The sequence below is a fragment of the Bactrocera dorsalis genome, chromosome 5 (assembly GCF_023373825.1).
Source record: "Bactrocera dorsalis isolate Fly_Bdor chromosome 5, ASM2337382v1, whole genome shotgun sequence".
Taxonomy (NCBI): domain Eukaryota; kingdom Metazoa; phylum Arthropoda; class Insecta; order Diptera; family Tephritidae; genus Bactrocera; species Bactrocera dorsalis.
In genome coordinates this window covers 45,306,529-45,328,133 of record NC_064307.1, presented here as the reverse complement: position 1 = coordinate 45,328,133, position 21,605 = coordinate 45,306,529, and the positions used below count along the sequence as shown (strand labels likewise).

At 37.4% G+C, this 21,605-nt stretch overlaps 1 protein-coding gene across 2 annotated transcripts in view; it reads left to right on the top strand.

Annotated features, from left to right (window-relative positions):
- LOC105223602 (FH1/FH2 domain-containing protein 3) overlaps positions 1-21,605 on the top strand; it is a 157,101-nt gene that overhangs the window by 22,577 nt on the left and 112,919 nt on the right. For both annotated transcript variants that reach the window (XM_049457532.1, XM_049457533.1), the window contains exons 3-4: positions 1,041-5,245; positions 5,399-5,465. In XM_049457532.1, the coding sequence (XP_049313489.1) occupies positions 1,041-5,245; positions 5,399-5,465 (4,272 nt within the window). The remainder of the gene's footprint in view (positions 1-1,040; positions 5,246-5,398; positions 5,466-21,605) is intronic.

The following is a 21,605-nucleotide window of genomic DNA, read 5'->3' as shown; positions in this document are numbered from 1 at the left end:
GTCAGTCAGTTTAAATATACATATGTAAGCTATATGAAATGGTCCGTTATGAACAATTTGTTCAGATATATATGGCAAATTTGTTGAGAATATCGTGTAAAATAAAAAAAAGTTCCAATTTTTTTTTGACTAATCAATTTGTATGATAGTTACATATATCCATTGTAATCCGATATCGGCCGTTTCTGGTGAGACCAAGATGTAAGTAAAATTTTAGATCGATATCTCCAAAACTGAGGTACTAGTTCACTTATATGCAGACATATGGACAAACAGGTAGACAGACGGACATAGTTATATTTAAGTATATAGGTTCTACGACGCACCCTTCTGAATGTCAAAAACTTCGTAGGAAACATAATACGAGTATACCGTGATCAGAATACAAGAAGTTAAACGCTTTTTCTAATTCTATGATCACGTCCGACGATCTTAAATACGGGAGTTAGATATATAAATTAATGGGGCTTCTTAGAGCAATATAAATATATAACGGTTATTATAAAAGCCACTTCTTTACCCAACCAACCTTTCTGTCTCTCCTTGAAAGGCGACAAAACCTTCTAAATGATTTTGACTGTAGCCAACATTTCTCACCAGATGACTCTTTTACGATATGTTTCACAGTTCGTCATTATGAATGGTTTCCTTAAGAAGCTTTGGTAAAATGTGAAAGCATACGAATACCAATTATTGTACTAATTATCTGAAGACTGCAGCCTTCTTTTCAAAGTGTGCGGATTTAAACAAAAATATCGAGAAATAAGTGGACATATGTGGAAACTTACATATGCCAGTTTCTATAGAGGCTTGAGGTGGGCGAGAAATAGTTTTATTTAAGAAAATTAAGCTTCTTAAAGAGAAGAACGAGAGAATATCGAACTATTAGGTAATAACCTTGTCACCTCTGACGTCCCTTTTGTATTAGTAAGTTAACTGATTAATAACCTTTTATTGATTTCACTTAGTAACACAGAAAACTTAAAACTTTTATATTTTTCCGGTTTTTATGCATATCTCTCATATAATTACATTTTCAGTACTCCTCCCGCGATGATATTGGCAGTTCACGCTATACGTCTCTAAGTTCACCCAGCACATATCGCCCATCTTTCGCTGGTGGCACATATCGAATAAAACGCGACCCACCTTCAAGCCTCCAGACACCCTCGTACACAAGTCGCTACACACCAAGTGTAACGAGTCGCACCACACCGGTAGTGGACTCTACTGGCGACCTCAATGGCACAAAATCTAGTCAACTTAAGCGTTATACAACATCAACCACTGGTAATCTCAATAAATATGGCTCATCACGCGAACCAAGCCCAGCTGCACTCGAAATTACAAATCGCATGCGCAGCCGAGAGCCAAGTCCAGTTTCGCGTGCACTGCGGGGCAAGTCGAGAGATCCAAGTCCCGTGGTCGACAGAAGTTGTAAGATTGGTTACGGTGGTCTCAATTCGTATCGCATGTCCACACCAAAATCCACCAGCAGTAGTAGTTACAATTCGAGGTATGGTAGCGGTGCTACTGTTGGACGCGCATCCAGTGTGGCGCCTACAATGCCACCCGATAAATCCATTTCATATTTAACTGCCAGTGACTTTCATGCGCGTTCGGTAAGTCGTGCGCGGGAAACAGCAGCGAGAAAGTCCAACGAGAAAGAGATCGAAGAAGAGGAGCCCGTACAGCCGGCAACGGTGGTGGAAAAGAGTGAAAGTGAAAGTAGTAGCACAGAAGAGGAGGAAGAGGAAACGTTTGTCGCTGTTTCGGTGGTCACCAGAGCCACATCGCCGACGCCACCCGGCAGCGCAACAACAGTACAAAGAACAAGACGTATGGACATTGCAAAAACCATTGAAAAGACTATACAACGCTCGACACGCAAGCGTAAAACTTTAGAGAAGGAAATACAGTCTGACCGACTCGATGATTCGACACGATATTCACGTTTCGGTTTGAGTAGTCGAATGCCATCTTACAGTCCGCACACGGAAAGCCGATATTCGTCGTCAAATTTACGTTATAGTAACAGTCCGCTGTCGTCCGTCTCAAAGTCTTCCGCTTCGAATGCTTCCAGTACCAATAGTGCAGAAACCAAAAAGGATACTACAGCAAAAGGTACACGCTCAAACGCCAGCAGCAAGTCCAAATTATCACCACCCAAAGTTGTGCGCATCAGCTCCAGACAATCATCCGTCGAAAATCTCACTGCCACTACAAATGCGAATAAACCACCTGCACCGCCGAAGGCTGAGTCGCCAACTAAAAGTAGCTCAAGCAGTACACATGTGCCAACAAAGCTGCCGAATAAAGACTTTCGAAAGTCCGCATTGAATGTTGGGCCCACCGACCGTCCACGTAAGTCACGTACGCCCAGTAGCGGCACAGACTCAGATCCAGTACAACAAGCACAAAATGATTTGGCGAATGGTTTGGCACAGCGTAAAGAACGTTCGCCGAGTGCTGGTTCCGAGGTGAGCAATGTGTCGGCTGCCTCGAGTAGACGTAGCAGCACGGCAGGTGATAATAAGACACGACCACGCTGTCATGCCAAAAAATCTTCCTCGTCATCATTAAGTCGTCACAATAGCAATAATAATTTAAAAAATAGTGCACACAAATCATGCACACCGTCAACGTCTTCCACTACTTCGACCAGCTCAACAACCACTGCCTCGTCATCGAGTGGCGCGGAGAGCTCGAGTGAGCTAAAAAAAACTAACAAAAAGCACGGCAAGAAGAAGACTATCAACACCCACAATAAAGATCACACAGCCAATAATTCGGGTGTGACAAAGTGTGCGACAACCAGCACAGGTGATTCTAATGATTCGTCGTCGAAGCGAAGAATAGATGAAAATAGCAAGGCGACACAGCAACCACCGGCGCTGCTAAGTACAAACGATATGCCCGCGACAGCGTCTGTTGAATCATCGCGCACAAATTCGAGATCGCCACTCGCTAGCTCGCAAGAGAAGTCTTCCAACCGATTGCAAAGATTGTCGTCTGTATCGAATTTTTTTGTTGCTCGTCAGAGCGATGCAAATAGCGAACCGATTTTCATTGAAAGCTCCGACAATTCGGGGGGCGATTCAGAGACGGGTCAGCTAATTGGCAGCAGTCTTACGGCAGCAACCAAATCGAACACATCGCCAACGAATAACGCGACCACAACGACAACGACAACGACTGATCCTGCACGTACGGAAGCAGTATCAGCAAAAGTAATTACAGTAGCTGAATTAGAACCAAACACCGCGACGTCCAAACGTAACTGTGACGATACGAGCCTCGACAGCTTTGAGGATAAGACATCGACATCTGCGAGAAGTCCGCAAAGTCTGACGAAGTACAGCAACGCAACCCCAGATTGTAGTAAGTCTACAAAGTCAACGAAATCTAGTAGTACACACTTCCCACACGAAACAACAGTCACCGACACGGCGGCGATCACCAGCGAAGCGGTAACAGATTCCTACACGACTACGGCCACTACGTCCGAGGAAGAGCAAGACGAATCGAGTTGGTGGCAACACACAAGTCGACAAATAGATACAGCATCTGCTTTGGGTTATCATCAAAAGGACGATATGCGTTTCAAGTTGAGACACATCGACTCGGGTGAGACTGCTTGGTGGTTACGTAACGACGACGATGACACTTTGGCCGACGTCGATTTGAAAACACTCAATCAGGAAGAGGAAGATCACAGTGAAGCCACAACAGCGCCCACACAATCATTAACCCACAATTCGGATGCGCAAAGCTGTAATGAGCGTAATAACTCATCATCGCAGGCTAAGTACAGCTGGTGGACGAGTGATAATAACGATGAACAGGTAGAGACGGAGGCGGTAGAAGCGCATAATGAAAATGATCAAAATGAAACGAATTATAGTGATGGGCGAACAAGTGCGTCGTATTATAAAGTGAATGGTGATAGTAAACAAATCGCAAGAAGTCACTGTACGCCCGAAAAGCCCTGGTGGGGTGACTCGAATGAAAATAGTAAAGACGATAGTAAGAGTAACGGACGCGTGGAAAAATCGAATAGCGCAACGAAACAAAATGGCACAATACAATTGAAGATTTGCCGTGTGGAGTCCGGCGAGCAACCTTGGTGGTTGAGTGAAGGCGACAAGGAGCCAAAGCATGCAGAAGAAGAGGCGGTCGTTGAGGCCACCATCAAGTTACCGGCACGTAAATCGCAGACTGTAGAGCGCTCAACTAGTAGCGGCAGTAACAATGCCAGCGATGATAAGCGTTGGTGGATGTCTGGACCCATGAAGAAACAGTTCACTGTGCGACGCGTGGAGTCGGGCGAGAAAGCTTGGTGGCAACAAAATGATGAGGATGAGTCAAATAACAAAGAAGCACAAAGACAACCAACAAACGTAAATGTAGTGCGCGATAAGTCCAATGAAACATTGTGGTGGCAAAAGAACGATGAGCCGGCGGACGAACCACATGCACATGCACCGGTGCGATCACGTATCTACCGCAGTGATTCGACGGAAAAAGCCTGGTGGCTGCAAGACGACGAAGAGCAAGTGACACACACACAAAATGGACAGGTACCGAATGGAGATGCGGCGGCGGTCGGTGAAGATAGAGTCGATCGCGCCGATACAGAAGTGCAGCGGATCAATAACGGTCAGCTAACTGGGGCGCAACAACAAACTTTTGGCACCGAACTAAGTAATTCGTTCAATTTCGAATATTCAGAGCGCCCGCCGCCGCTGGGACAATGCGCCAGCCCCATCGACCTTGAGCAAGAACTGCCACAACAGCTGCCACTCAAACAAACACCAACGCGCAATCTAAATCAGTGCAAATCCCCTTACGATAACATTCCAATGGCAAAAGTTCAAGTGAATCACTACTATCAGCCCCAATACGTTCCGCAGCCGTCGAACGCAGCAACGGCCGCCAACTCACCACAACCACCTTACTATCACCAGCAGCAACAACAACAGCAGTCACAACAAGCAGCTGATTACTACACACCATATGGTAAGAGTGTGTGTGGTGAAAAGCTGTTCATTTCACGCCACCAGAACATTGATGAGCTTTTAGGTGGTTCGTGTCGCCCATTAAGTCCGATCTTCTTAGATGGCAGCAGCAATAGCTTTGCCACAGTGCCGGCGAATCGTAATCTCTTTGTAGAGGAGATCACACCCGATCAAGTGCGCATACATGACAGCACAGCGCAAATGCCGGTAATTCAACGCATGGAGAGGTGAGTGACGATCGAGCGTTAAGCATTGTGTGTATGTGTATGTGAATGGTGAGAAACTGTTGTATTGGAGTATGAAATATTTTATATTAAATTCTTTCGTTCTATTTTGGTTTCCAAATTTATTTATGTATATGTTTTTATTTTTGTAATTAGGGATGAATGGGATAATTATGGAAATGGAAGCGCGACACAACCACCGGCTGTTTATGAACGAAAAATGGTGAGTGGAGATTTTCTTGTTATTCTTATATATGATTTGTATGTATGTGCTGATATAAATTAATTTAAAGATTTCGTTCGTTGATCCGAAAGTGGGTCGTTATATTTAAATGTTTAAATCTGAGATGTTGAGTAACACAATTCGCGTAATTAGACGATGAATTATTCGATATTCGCTTTTAAAGAAAAATTAGCCACTGAGACCCTAAAATTGAATATATGCTTTGAAGAGCTTTTTATCTCATATTCAATATAGCATTCGAACCATTTAATGGAAAAGCATTCATAAAAAGGATGTATAGAAGAGGTCATGGATAAATCACCTAAGGCTCGCTCTTACATATTCAAAAAGCTTTAAGTATTTTGCAATGTTCTCAGATTATAAAATATAAAATTTGGAAAGCCAGCTAGCATTAGATAATGCGACATAATGGGATCTTCTCCTTTACTGACGTAGAAACCGCTTACGAGGTTATAGCCGAGTTAACAACAGCGTCGCACTCGTTTCTTCTTTTCGCAAGGTAGCATCAATTGGAGATTACAAGCGAAGGCAGGTCCTTCTCCACCTGGTCCTTTCAACGGAGTCTAGGTCTTTCGCGGCTACATTCCAGATGGTTCATCCGTTGGGACCAATTTTTGATGACTCGTCTAACATTTCAACTGGAACAAAGTCTATAGTTGGAATATCACATAATCTGAGTGGCCAATCGACCGGCTCAAACCGTGAAATCATCTGTTCACCGAAGTGTCTTCTCAATAAATCCATTGATTGATACGATGTATGGGAAGTGATGCGATCTCTTTGAAACTAAGACCCCTATTCTGTGCACTTGACAAATTAATAAAATATTGAAAATTAACTCAAATATTTATCAAGCGAGGAATATTTTGGTATTCTGTGACAATCTTGATAAAAGTAAAAGCTTGATTTCGCAAAGCTTTTCCCCACACGTGTGGAGAACAAAATAATGTAAATAGAAACACCTGATTTATATTCAAATTATATTGATAGCAATATGCGTGCAGTTAATTGCTCCTATGATGCTTTTTAATCCAAATTAAAAAAAAAAATCTGGAATATATTTCAAATAAATTAGAATAAATTAGTATATTATTAATACTTGCCCCGTTTTTATAAAAGTTTCTTCTTGCACAAAGTATCATATGATATCTTAACAACTTATAAAGAAAAGAGCTTTTTATTTCAGACAAAGAATACGAAATGCTTGATAAATTTCAAATTTTGACAAATTAGAGATACGTTGAATTTTTCAAGTGCTCAAAGTAGGGGTGTAAATGTCATTGGGATCACGAGTTTCAATTAAAGGCATCAAATAGTCGGTTATCATGGCGCGAAAACGAGCATTGGTTTTTAAGAAGTAGATACCGATGTTTTCACCGGCCACAAACCACACCAAACTGTTGTTTTTTTTTGATGAAATGACAAATCTTGTATCTCTTCTGGTTGCTCTTCCTTTCAAATGCTGCAATTCTACTTGTTTAGATACCCAGGAAGCCAGAGATGAGCCTCATTGCTGAACAAAATTTGGGACGAAACGGCGGATCTTTGTGGAACTATTTTGTGCACCTTCAATTTAAGATCTCGACGTAAAATTTGCTAAGTCGTTCCATACGTCAGTCCGATTTGCTGCAAAAGGCACGGAACCGACTCTCCACGGTCTTCGTGTACTCTCTCGGCTAAGGTTGCTATATTTTTTTTTTTCACTGCGAGCTGGACGTGGTCTATTCAGTCTAATATGTTACAGTAATGAATACTAAGTCGCAAACAAAGATAACATGCCGGCTTTACGCGATTATCGCGCGATCTGTCAAAGAGAGGCTATTGGAAAAAGTACCTCTACTTCCGTCCTATACATTAAAGATATTTTTAAAACCTCTACATTTGGGATAAGGAAATTATGAATTCTTTGCTCAAATAGTTTTGTGTTTGATTGCATCCAATGAATACATTAAGTTCTTCGTTCTGTATTATTTTCACTTTCACTACCCGCTTCTTTTCTTCTCGGATGGTTCTCAGGAATTCGCTAAACCTTGGAAACTGATGTTTTGATGGAAAAACTTGTATTGTATTGTATTGAATTAAACTGTATAATTTGTTTTTGACTTTATATTTATTTCTTTTTAACTAGAAAGCAGAGCTCGAATCGCTATCGGAAGTTTTGAATGAAAGATAGCTCCTTTAAAAGAAAATGTGAGTTAGTAACATATGTTGGTAGTGAAATTGGGTAATAGTAGGTGAAGTATTAGAGGGTAAAGTGAATAAAACATAATATGCGGACAAAAAAAATTCAGATAATCTAAGAGGGTTTTGTAATGTCTTCAAGAAAAAGAGGACATTAGTATTGGAATCTTTTTCTCAACTCTGAATGTGAATAAAAGTGAATAAGAATTTGATAGCATTAGCAAGAATAATGATTTGTAATGCTACTTGTAATCAAAAAGTCTTAGCTTCCTCTGACCATGGTTAGTAATGTAAATTACGTTATACTGAAGGAGGTAGTTGAGAAATAGTTTTAAATATTAAATAGTTTCATCATTCATAGCAATTTTTTTTCATTAAGTTATACAATTAATAAGAAATAAAAAATTTTCCTAAAAATAATCAAACTTTAACTGTTCATATCTTTTAAAGGGTTGGGTTTACGAAAAAATCATTCGAGACCTTTTTGTAGAGCATTCAATTTCCTACAAAATCTAAGGAACAAGATATTTTTTCATGTAGTGGAGATATAATTTTTTCCATCTGATAATAAGAAAAAATATAAAACAGTATGTAGGAGGACCTTCCCGTTACAATTAAGAACTCATATTTGGAGAGGCTTTCTTAGAGATGTCTAGGAACCTATTTTTCCGAGTACCAAACGAAAAAAAAATTTTTTTTGAATCACCCTAATAAATATACATATGAGCCGCTCAGTGCACACATCGATTAACTCCATAAAACGAAAAGTTGAGAAACACGATGATGCAATGCATATTGTTTTTAAAAATTCCGCTGATAATTAAAATTCAAATATTTAAATAATGTGGAATGCATAATTGCAGATATAGCTTCCATCTAACAGTATACAAAGTTAATAAGAAAGAAAGGCCAACAAATAATCGTCAGAAATGTTACATTTTTTATGTGACTAATGGAGTCAAACGATTTGGCAACTGAAAAAAGTAATAAAGTTAGATAGTCTTTTCATTTTTAAGTTTTTATTGCAGAAAAGGTTAGTTGTTATACATTTTTATCACAGCTTTTCCATTAAAACGAATGTTGGAAGTTCGGTTATGAAATAATTTTCGTAATTAATTTATGGCAGATTTATGTTAGCGGGATTATTCTTTAGGATTCAGCAATATTATTAATAATGACTCCTTCATCAGCTGTATGCGAATATCTTTGGCGTATATCAAGCCCAAGGCCCTGTGACGGTTACTTTCCTGTTAATGATAGACGGTTCTACAGATTTTGTTGATAAAAAATCTGAGTAAGTCACTTGGATTAGATGCAACGACGTTTTTCTAACATGTTTTGATTATATGGTCCCTCTTTTCGAAAGTAATATGTAAACGAATGTGATCTTCATTTGATAACTTTGATACAACCTTTTAAGAAAATATTTTGGTCAAGTTGACCACTTGACATGGTTTGACCGCTATGTAAACAATAAAACTCTTTCATGGCAGCCTCTCTCTCATCCAAATAATTTTTTGATTGCAAGTTCGACGGCATCTGCATTAAATATCGACAAAGGTATTAATTTTCCTCCCTTATTCCTGTATGCCAAACCTTTTACCCTATTATGATTTTATTAATTTCGTATCCATTTAACACGATTACGACTTCTTTTTTCCCAATCAATATGTTTGTTGGGTTTGTACTATTGCAATCTGATTAATCTGAGGAAAACGATAAACGTCTTCTTAACCCAGAATTTCTGTTGATAAATCGTATTAAAGAATCATCACTGCTTTCCTCACTCACATTATTAGTCTCACTCATCTTGATTATAACGGCATAATATTTATTGCTTAAGAAAAAAATCTGGGAGTAATGTTGAAAAAACTAAGAAATACACAGTAACATTCAGCGTGCGAGATCACTGCCATACTAACTACCGCTTGCATTGTGTTTCTTTTTATCCGATGCGATTTTGTTACGAATATTATTGACAGGGAGAGAGCATCTTCGGCTGTTTAAAAACATATAAGCGTCGATGCACGGCCAGAACAGATATGGCGTTACTGAAATGATTTATATAAGAGTATGGAGTTAATCGAAATGGCTTCTGAAATAAATTACTAATTATTCATTTGCCAAAAAAATTGCCATTTAACGGTACTAATATTTATTATTCAGGAAAGTTACTAAAAATATAAAAAGTTATGACTATACCGAGGGCTTTGACACTCAAATTTGAGATTTTTCAAAAAGTGGAGTTAATCGATGTGATCGATTGAGCGGCTCATATGTCAGTATGTCTTAACAATCTAAGCATACATACATATACATAGATGTATATATTGATACCCACTTGGATTTCTCGAAGTGAAACAGGTGGCTCTCCACCACTCATAAACTCTCTATATATTTATAATTGCACAAAAACAACAAAAACAAAGCACCTTTGGCTGTGAGCCAAGTTGTCGCCAAATATTCAAAGCATAAATAAATCTGCCAAAATATGACAACACAATTAACATTATAACAAAGGACACAAACTCAAGCGATTATTAGCAATAAGCAGAAAAGTACACACACATATATTTACTTGTACAAATATATATGTAAGTATATATATACATACATGTATACATTTGCATGTGTGTAAATTTTTAGAAGCAATCGCAAGCAGCAACGAAAATCACTTAAATGAAATAAATTAATTGACCGGAGCAAAAAATCGCCAGATTTGTCGCACAACAAAACAAAAATTTTAACAACAACAACAAAAGCAAGGAAATTAGAGACTGTGTATAAATTTAGAAGAAATACGCCACAAACAAGCGGCAAAGGTCAAAGAGCTGCAGAGCTGTGCGGTAAATGTTCATTGAATGTGCGTGCAGTTGTTGTTGTTGTTGTGCGTGTGTGTGTGAGTAGTGCCGCTTGTAGATCTGCACAAATGATTACACATAGCAGCGCTGGGGTTTTCTGCGCCGCTGCTTCGGCCTCACTTTCAGCGGCGCGTATTTTTTCGCAAACTCTACGCCGTCGAGTGATTCAATTACAGAGTCAATTGCAGTGAATTAAAGTGAAATATTCGTAGACGTGCGCTTCTCGATTTCCTTGAATTGTTTTCTGCGAAATTTTTTGTTTCTTCTTTTTGTTGTTTGGTTTTTTTCAGCAATCAAGTTTGACACTTAACTTTTCTATTTTATAGTCATGTTATCACAAATGCCTGGCATACATATACACATATACAGTGTGCGACAAATCTAAAGCACGAATTCTACATTATCGGTATTTAACTAAATTAAATCATAAAGTAGGCATTGAATGATGTTTTATTGAGTTGTGCTATTAGTTCATGTATCCTTCTTTTAAAATTAGTAAAAATTAAACATATTAATTTATTAACAAAAAATATAAAATTCCATATATGAAAAATTCCAAAAATCTGGTGCGACAAAACTAAAGCACGAAATGATTTTACGAGTGAAAAATTTTTATCTTTTTATTTTTGGTTGTGTATCCCTTATTTTTCAATATAGCTGCACATCGGCGAGGAATGGACGTAATTAATTTATTTGATGTGACACATGAAATGCTTTTCCATGCTTCCTTTACTTGTATGAATAAAGCGTCCTTATTTTTACAATTCTTACGTCTGATTTTTCGATCTACAATTTCCCATTGGTTCTCTATGAGATTGAGATCTGGTGATTATGCGGGTCACTTCGAATCCTCAATCATGTTCTCAATAAACCATTGTTTTACATAAAAAGCAGTGTGTTTCTGTTCGTTATCTTGTTGATCACTCCATTTGAAAGGCATTTCTTTTGCAACATGCGGCAGTATAATATTCTGAAACATATTTTTATGCTTAAATTTGTCTATTATACTAATTATATGATGAATTGGCCCTATTCCATTCCCTGAAAAACAACCCCACACTAGTACATTGTCTCCACCGTGTTTCACTGTGCCTGCCGTATAATGTGAATTTAGGCGTTATTCCTTCAGTCTGCATATCAGCTTCAGCCCAACCGAATCTTTCATAATAAACTTCGATTCGACAGAAAAAAGTACAGTTTGCCATTTGATAATCGTCCAATTTACGACTTTCGTCACAAATTCCAGTCGCACCAGTCTGTTCTTTAAAGAAATATACGGCGTTTTTGCACTAACTTGCTACAGGTAGCATGAAAATCCCCCATGGACAGCTCGACGTTGTATGGATCTGTGTAAAATGTTTAACCGTAATTGTCTTACAATAGATGTTGCCGATATAACGTGGTAATTTTTTATTGCCCGAGTGACTGCCTTATCCTCTCTTCCGGTTCTTTTCCGCGGCCTTCCACCTCTATGCACTGTAACTGAAGAGCCTGATTTGCGAAATCGGCTTAACGTTCGGGAAACAATAGGATGATTTATTCCAAACTGTTTTGCTATAGTCATAGCCGATTCTCTTTTCTTAAAATCGCTAACAAATTTTTCTCTAAAATTAACAGAATAGTAATTTCGAGCCATTGATATATTTTTCACTTTAACATACAACCAACCGTTTGAATAACGAACTGAAACTGAATATGCACTAATATTTTTCAATTTAGCTAATAACTACACATATAAAATATTTTCTGAGCATTGCAAACCGTTAGACAAACAATTAATGTGAATTCTTAGTTATGTGCTTTAGTTTTGTCGCACCAGATTTTTGGAGATTTTCATTTATCGAATTTTATATATTTTTTGAATAAGTTAATTTTTTTTAATTTTTACTAATTTTAAAAGAAGAATACATGAACTAATAATACAACTCAATAAAACATCATTCAATGCTTACTTTATGATTTTATTTAGTTAAATACCGATAAGGTAGAATCCGTGCTTTAGTTTTGTCGTACACTGTACATATATAAAAATTTTAGTTAGTCATTTTATATGTTTATATGTTATGTCTGGATGTGTGAATATTTTTATGCGAGCATTAAAAATTAAATGTGTAGATGCTTGCAATAAAATTGAAGAAATAATTAAAATAAAATAATTAAAAAAGTTGAATGTACTCTGTACTTTTATGTGCTTTGATTTAATTTAGTAAAAGAACAATACATAAATGCATATACAATGTTTAATCTGCACAACAACAACAAGAAATACGTAAATTTCGGTTGTAACACCTTTCACAAATAAATATTTTCTGTGCAAAAACCAAAACTTGATCGTTCAGTTTGTATGACAGATATATGCTATAGTGGTCCAATTTGAACAATTTCTTTTGAGATTGTATAATTGCCTTAGGTAATAATCTGTGCCAAATTTCGTGAAGATATCTCGACTAATGAAAAAGTTTTCCATATAAGCACTTCTGATCATTCAGTTTGTATGAGAGCTATATACTATATTGGCCCGATCGAAACAATTTCTTCTGAGATTACAGCGTTATTTGAAACATTAACTTGTACCAAATTTCATAAAGATGCATTTTCAAAGAAAAAAAAACGTAAATTTGATTTTCGTTCATTTCGATCGTTCAGTTTGTATGACAGCTATTTGCTATGGTGGTCCAATATCAGCGATTCCGACAAATGAGCAGCTTATCGGTGAGCAACGAACGTTTGAAAATTTTCAGGACGATATTTCAAAAACTGAACGACTAGTTGGCTTATAAATATATAGACGAGTATGGCTAAATCGATTTAGCTTGTCACGCTGACCTATTATATACATATTTTAAAGGGTCTCCGCCGTTACCTTCTGGGTGTTGCAAACTTCATACCAAATTCACCCTGTATAGGGTATAAAAACTAAGGTGTTTACATGTATATGTACTGCAAATAACGCATTGGTAATATTGACTCGGTAAACTGTCGGTCTTTTGACTTTAATGTTTCCAAAAACAAAGGAATCAATATTAAATATCAGTGTTTGTTTTTTGTATATATTTCAATTTATTTACAAGTGTAAATTTACAGTTCACAGGCAAATTCAGAGAATGTTGTAAAATAATGTTTATCGTTCAAGTTTATTAACCTTAATCTTACGCAATATTGTGGTCAACTTATTTAAGAACACTTCGATTTTTTTTGCAAAACAAAAAAAATTCCAAACAATTCTTTAAAATTATGTCAATGTTGTCCCTTTAGTGTTAAAATTATGTAAAAAATATTCTGCTCCATTCCACATTCTCATTGAAGTTGAAAAATATTTGTTCACACTTCCACTCTTTGACGCTATTCTTCGTTTACAATCACCACGTATTGCTAAAGCATTTATCACAATCTCTAAATTATCTCTGTGGCTGTCATCGATTCGCCAATAAATTCAATTCGCAACTCATTAGGCGATTTGGTGAAGCTCTACCAGCTATTCAACCAGTTTTTCAGCACTGGCTTGCACTTCTGGTTCGACCTTGCTTGAACAGTTCCTTGGACGCATGCGCAATTTTTGCTTTTTTTTTGAACCCTTGGTGTTAGGGTTAAGACTTAAAAGTTTAGTTCACCATTTATAATACCTTCATTGGTCTGATAGTTTGCGATAGTCTCCGATATAAGCTCAATTCTATTTACATTATTTTCTGAAAATATATCTGACCTTAACTCATTGTCCCGTCTTAAATTTGCATTCCTTAAATTTGCAAAAAATAAAAAAGGGTATAATATCCCATTCCATCTAGGTATAACTCCAGCTCCCGTAAGACCGGCTTTGTTTTGATCAGTTTATATTTGAAATCACCACCGTCTAGTATAAGCGGTTCTGTGGTCATGGTCCCTTGTCACAGTCTACTCGAATGAGATATAAGGACATTTTCTTAACCCTGTATGAATTTCTTTGAAAAATTGCATGTAAATTTGCCAAATGAACTTTTTTAACTTCATAAGGAGCCCAATTAGTAAAATGTTCGGGCCAAAGTTCCGTCAGAAAGAACTTCTCCGAACGGCAATATGTATTTATGCATTACCTTTTGGCTCTAATGCTTTTATTGTTGTTTTCATTAATACAAATATTGAATTGCAAAGTTTCAATCTGCTATAAAACTACCGATTTTTATTGCTCATAATATCTACGTTGATATATATATATGGACATACTTAAAGATACCCTAGAATTCTCAAAAAACTTTAACAACTTCGGCTGGTTGAAATTAAAGTTTGAAGTTCTATATGATCCTTAACTAACAAGGAACTATTTTACCTTCGGTATTAAGTGAAAGTTCCCATCAATCCCAGAGTGTGTAGGCGACGATAGAACAGTTAATGAATCCATATTTTATTTCCCACTTTTCTTTTTGCTTGTTTTAACCTCGAAGTTGGGATAAATTTCGTCTGCTTCTTAAAGAATGTTGAAGATAAAAAATTCCTTGCAAAAATAACACTTTTCTAGAATTATATTTGTATATAATTTTTTTACTTTTCTATCCTATAGTTAAAAGTATGATAATTATAATTTTTCGTGCTCGAAAACTAAAGCCTTTTTTAGGGGACGGGAGTTTAAAATTTTTTACTCAACACTTTACTGAGACTACTTGTATTATTTAATGGCGATGCCGAAGATATTGATATCATCGGCCTCAACACCCGCGCCGTTAGTTCTGCTTTCTCCAGACTGGACAAGGAAGCAAAGCAAATGGGTCTGGCAGTGAACCAGGGTCGTCGCACTCGCGACTTGGCTCTCACGTCACTGTTGATAGTCATAACTTTGAAGTTGTAGATAATTTCGATAATTTAGGAATCAGTATAAATACCACCAACAATGTCAGTCTGGAAATGTAACGCGGGATAACTCTTGCCAACAGGTGCTACTTCGGACTGAGTAGGCAATTGACAAGTAAAGTCCTCTCTCGACGAACAAAAACCAAACTCTATAAGTCACTCATAATTCCCGTCCTGCTATATGGTGCAGAGGCTTGGACGATGACAACAACCGATGAGTCGACGTTGCAAATTTTCGAGAGAAAAGTTCTGCGTAAGATTTATGGTCCTTTGTGCGTTGGACACGGCGAATATCGCATTCGATGGAACGATGAGCTGTATGAGATATACGACGACATTGATATAGTTCAGCGAATTTAAAGACAGCGGCTACGCTGGCAAGGTCATGTTGTTCGACTGGACGAAAACACTCCAGCTCTGAAAATATTCGACGCAGTACCCGCCGGGGGAAGCAGAGGAAGAGGAAGACCTCCACGCCGTTGGAAGGACCAGGTGGAGAAGGACCTGACTTCGTATGGAATATCCAATTGGCGCGCTGTTGTTAGCTTGGCATATAATCGCGTAAGCGATGTCTACGCCAATAAAGAAGAAGAAGAACTTGTATTATCAGAAGACTTATTCAAAAGTGTCTTTATTACGCAAACAAGCAAATGCGCATATTCAATAAATACCGCAAATGTAAGTGGGCGTATAGTATACACAATCTCGAGGAAGAAGAAAAAATACTCCAGAAATGCATGAACATGTAAATCTACTTAAAAAATTCTTATGTGATATATGCATACATCTGAAATGTGGGCAAAAAGTAGAAAGACTTTTTAATTACGCAAGAAAAACCATTCGATGAATTATTTTTTCTATGACTGCCAGTGACATCTGTGCCAAATGTCGTATCAAAATAATCATTAGTATTTAGTATATGCTTGCTTGAAAGATATTTTAAGCCTAAGGAAAGTGAAAGCACGATTGGCTCCAAAATCACAAAATTTTTCAAAAAGTAGCGTCGCATTAACGTCTGTGAAACAATGCGTTCCGACTATCAGGATATTATGAAACGTAGTATTACTGACGATGAGTCTTGGATCTATTCTTACGACCCGGAAACGGACGATCAATCAGCCGAAAATCGTGGCCAAGGTAAGCCGAAGCCGAAAAAACTACATCAAAGCTGGTCAAAAATCAAGGTTATGTTGACAGTTTTCTTCGATTATGATATCGGGATTACTTTGAGTGAACGACATAAATTTTGAAGAATAATTTAAGATTTTTAAAATTATGAACAAAGTCTTAAAATTTTTTGCCCATTGTAGAATGCAGCCTATTATTCACATTCATAAGTAAATATGAAATAAGATATCAACTATAAAAACGTGTAAAAGGAACATAAAAGCACCAAACGTATGATAAATATGCAGACAAAGTCGGCACTTGCCGCATAAATTAAAATCACGTTCATTCATCACTCCTCACTCCTACCGGCCGAATGAAGTCAGTTTAACGCACCGTCATTTCCCCATATTCCGGTGAATCCAACTCATGCAAGAAGCGATTCTCGCGAAAACGTTGTTGTTACTTGAGAAAAAAGATTTTGATAAATAAATAAATAAAATTTTAATATGAAATTCCAGCAACAACTATATTATGAATTCATATGGAGTCTTAAAGACTCAGTGGCTCGGATGAGTGTAATCTTTTTGTTATATCTTTTTAAGTAAATAATTTTTTTCTGCGTTGCAAATATTTTTTACCTTTTGTGCTAATATCCTCGTGTAAATAAAGTAATCAAGGTCATTTCTTAAAGATGTTATCAAATAATTACAAATATTCATTACATCATATCGCGCTAAACAGATAAATTTCTCATAATTTTTAATAAAGTTTATGTATAAATGTATGTATGTACATATGTATGTACAGCATCGACAACAACCACATGTGTAGATAAAATATTATTGAATCATGCGAAGCAATGTTTCATGAACACAACAACAAGAAATAAATATGAAATTATTTACATTTGTTGGCGGCATTTATTCTGGCATTGTTATCGTTGTTGTTATTATTCACATTTGTACGTTTAAACATACAAGTGCACTGTGAATACCTTATATAAAAATTCAACACCTCAAGCTTAACCTGAAACTAGTCCAAATTGGTTATCTACTGGTCTCAGTTCAAATTGATCTAATTACATTACATTCTCGTTCTAACCTTTTTGACGTTGGCAAAAGATCAAAGTGCGTACCAGTTTGATATTAAAATAAAAATGGAGATAAGATGATTTATAATACTCATAAGAGTGAAGGTAAGACAGTTTCTGCTTAATGCCTCGATGTAAAGTGTAATTTTTGTTTCATATTTTAGGGATATTTTCTATAGATTCTTGAATTTATTGAAAATATTTATTATTATATATACCCAGTTTTCTAAGAGCTCGTGTTCTTTCAACTGCTTCAAATGGTTTTTGGAAACAAGTTTTTATATGTATATAGTATACTCATATAGTATATCTTGTCCAACTTTTTCAAAGTTCTGGTCCATGAGTTTAAAAGTGAGCTTTTTATTTTCACAAAATATCATAGTTGGCCGAGTCAGGACCTCGGACCGTGCGCACGTCTAAGACACTGGAGACGCGTCTTCCATCTATCACAACATTATCGATCTGGTTGGTGATTTTTCGATCCGGAGGCAACCAAGTAGTACTACAGATAACCATACTTTAAGCTCCGGCGAAGTCGATCAGCCTAAACCCATTTACCCATAGCGATATGTTGAAGATCTTCACCTTGATGCGGGTTGTGACTAGACCTTTATCCACCGGGTGCTGTTTTTGGCTACCCAGAGGTTTAATCTAGGACCGGAAGTCATAAGTAGCTTGAACCATATGTAAAGATTCGTTTCTGACCATTTCCAAGTGAAAGGTGCGCAGAGAACTTTTCCCACTTGCTTGAAATTCTGCACATGACTCCATCTTCCCAATCTTATCACTGATGCCTTTGATAACTAGGTTATGTAATCCATAACTAGCCTCGAACACACGGTAGTGAGCTTAAGGTTAGTATTGCCGTCTTTCTTTCAAAGTGGATAGCCAGCCACTTCCCTGAAGAAGACTGCATTCCGGAGCAGTAAAACTACCGTTGCCGTCTGAAACTAAAGTTGATAGAGAGTTCCTTAGAATATATCCCTTCATCAACCATTTGGCGACTCCATTGCCTTAATATAATTTTCCAAATATCGAGCCGAATACTTTTGGCTCCCTTATTATGACGATAGAGAGCCTTATAAAAATTCTTAAAAAAACTGATTTTCTATCGTCTTACTGCTGGGTCTATCGTCTTACTGTTGGGTACATTATCAAGCCTACATTCGCACTGAATTTTGTGTAGATATGTGAACAGCTATTCGATATTTTATTCAACTGTGATATTTGTTGTTTTCGTTGCTGCCACTTGCTGACTGGCTGTGCCATTTCAGCTGAGACTTGCTTTGAAGCTGCTGCTCAAGAAAAAACAAAAACTAAAAGCAAAGAAAATTTAGAGAAAAAATTCGTCGTTTTGTCTGTGACTAATTTTTTGTGGTGACTCAGCCGACTCCACACCTCTCCAGTCAGTGCGGCAGCAAGCCAACCAACGAAGCAGGCAGTTAGGCGCATATTCAGACACTGAATTGCTGGTGCTGCAGTCAGCCAAATGGCCATCAGTTGCCGCCAACAGCCAGACGCTGCAAAAACAACAGCAACAAAAACAACAACAACTCAGAGGTGTGCAACAATGCAATTTTGGTATTTTTCATTGCCGCAGACATTATTCTAAGTATAAATGTGTGTGTGTGTGTGGATCATACTGTAAACTGCGTCTACTTAATTCTGCAAATCTGCCATGGCGAATTGAAGTGTAGGTGTTGCGATTACTCGCCTTTCAATTTAGACAATTCTTTCATTCTTGAGTTTATTTCATATGCACATGCATGCAATAAACATATTTATATGTAAAAAAATATATATGTACTATACATACATGCAGGCACATATAATTGCATTTGTAAGGCAACAGTGTTGTTGTTGCTGTAAGCGCGCGCATTTCGAGGGCGAGTCGCATCAAAGTAGCACCCAAACATACGCACGCACACACTCACACACATGTGTATATATTTAAGAATTTTAGTTACGGAGGCGGTTGCTTGATTTGGTCACAGCTTCTGATTGACGTGCTGAGATTGCTGCAGTTGTTATTACTGCTGGCGGTTTCATATTTGCGGTTCGCGGTTACATTCAAGTGCTGTTACACCAATGCATATGTATGTGTGTGTTTCCTTTGCTGACTGTTAAATCGGTGGCAGGCATTTTTTTATTGCAAGCTTAAAGACATGCAAATTAATTTGATATATTTGATTACTCGTTGCGCTTGTTAAGTAAACAAAAGTCTCCCCTGTAAGATTATATAAGATTTGCAGTGATAAGATTGTATTTATTTTCGGGTCATAAAGCGATTTGGGTGTGCTGGCGACATGATGTGGCAAGTAGTGCATTGTGGGGTGAACTCTTTACCTGTTTGTTTATGGTATGGTATTTCGAATAAATTTCGTAAATTGTTTAGGGTTTTCAACAAAATCCATTTTTCTAGAAGTGCTGTTTTGTAACCTTCCCTTAACGAAAAATCTTTAGAATCAAAACCAAAAAATTTAAAAACATATTTTCTGATTTTTTGTTTTACTTTTGTGACTTTATTTCATTTTTGAAATGAAACTTAATTAATCGACTGCAACGAAATTGTGTAGCGTAACTAAATTTCGTCCCGCTCGTACTATACCCAGCGCCAGAACCACTCAACAGTTTTGCACATTGTGTTGAAATATAAATTGATTGCTCAGTTTAATACTAGTATGAAAGTAAATTAACGCAGTTGAAAGGTTACCACCTATTTAAAACAATTTAATTAATTAAAAAAAAAAACAGTTTGGTTTGATTTCCCTGGATTAAAATTTCCTACAATACCTTTCTTCATTGCGGCTAATACTTATTGGGAATTCTGGAAGAAGAATTCATCTAGTGGTCGAAAAACTGGATAACTTGCTGATAGTGCTAGTGTGGCCGGAGTTTCCCTTGAGGCTATCTTTTCTCTAGTTTTATCCGGTTGTTTTGGAGTGATGTTGAGTATAGGAGATCTAAGTATCCTACTACTTTTACAGAAGACAGTCTCGTATTCCTCATCTTGGCAATCTTTGTTTTGTTGTTATTTCTGTTGTTGTTTTTGTTGTTGTTGTGATGTATTCATTTGATTTTAGTAAGTCTCCGGTTTAAGCCGGTATCTTTGCACCTATAACAGTTTCCCTTTATGAACCTCATGGTTATCTATGCAAGCAAGAAGACCACGCGAGGGTTGACACAAGTCCTTATGACAGCTTTTGTTCTCAGCTAGATTCGGGCTCGAATAAGATGCTCTTATCAACTGAAAATTATAGCGACGTGAATTGAAAGTACTTGAAGATCTGCCAGGGTTTTAACGATACGAAGCTGAGAACAGTATTAGCCAGCCAGCCATTTCGGTAAGATGGCATTCTTACCTACTGAAGGTAAAGTGAAAGTAATCCGTTCCGGGTTTCCAGTATACAATAATCAGAATCTTACTGGCAGGGTTTTCGTCGACGTGTGTGCACATTTGCTGCTGGTCGTTGTATTGTTCCCTCGCCGCTTTGTGTTCTCCCTTTCGTGAGTAGGTTCTCCCTCGGTGCGATCCGGGTGAAGGTTGTGGATGCTTGTTTAAAGGCGACATCTTTTCGCTTCTTCGCCGGAGGTTCATTGGGTGCATTAGGCGTTTTGAGCCAAGCCCTCCTCTTCTGCAGCTCTTGGGAGGGGGCTACGTATTACTATTGCAACTAACTCTCTTAGCATAAGCTCTATTATCCATCAGCTGTGATACCGGTAGTGCCTGAGCTCAACTTTACCTTTAATTCAACAAACAAAACAAATTATTCACGAACAACCATTACATTCACCTAAATTGACATTTGGTATGGTTTTTGGTGCAGCGAAATCATCGATCCGCACTTCTTTCGAAATGTAGCTGATGACAATGTTACTGTGGGCGGTATACTTGTAGATCGATGACAACCAACTTTTTATGGCGGCAATTGAAAGAAGATGACCTTGACAATATCTGGTTCCAACAAAATGGAGCTACGTGCGAATTATTGCGAGAAAAGTTTTGAAAATTCGATTATTTCAAGAAATTGATACATTGAATGGTCCTCCAAGTAG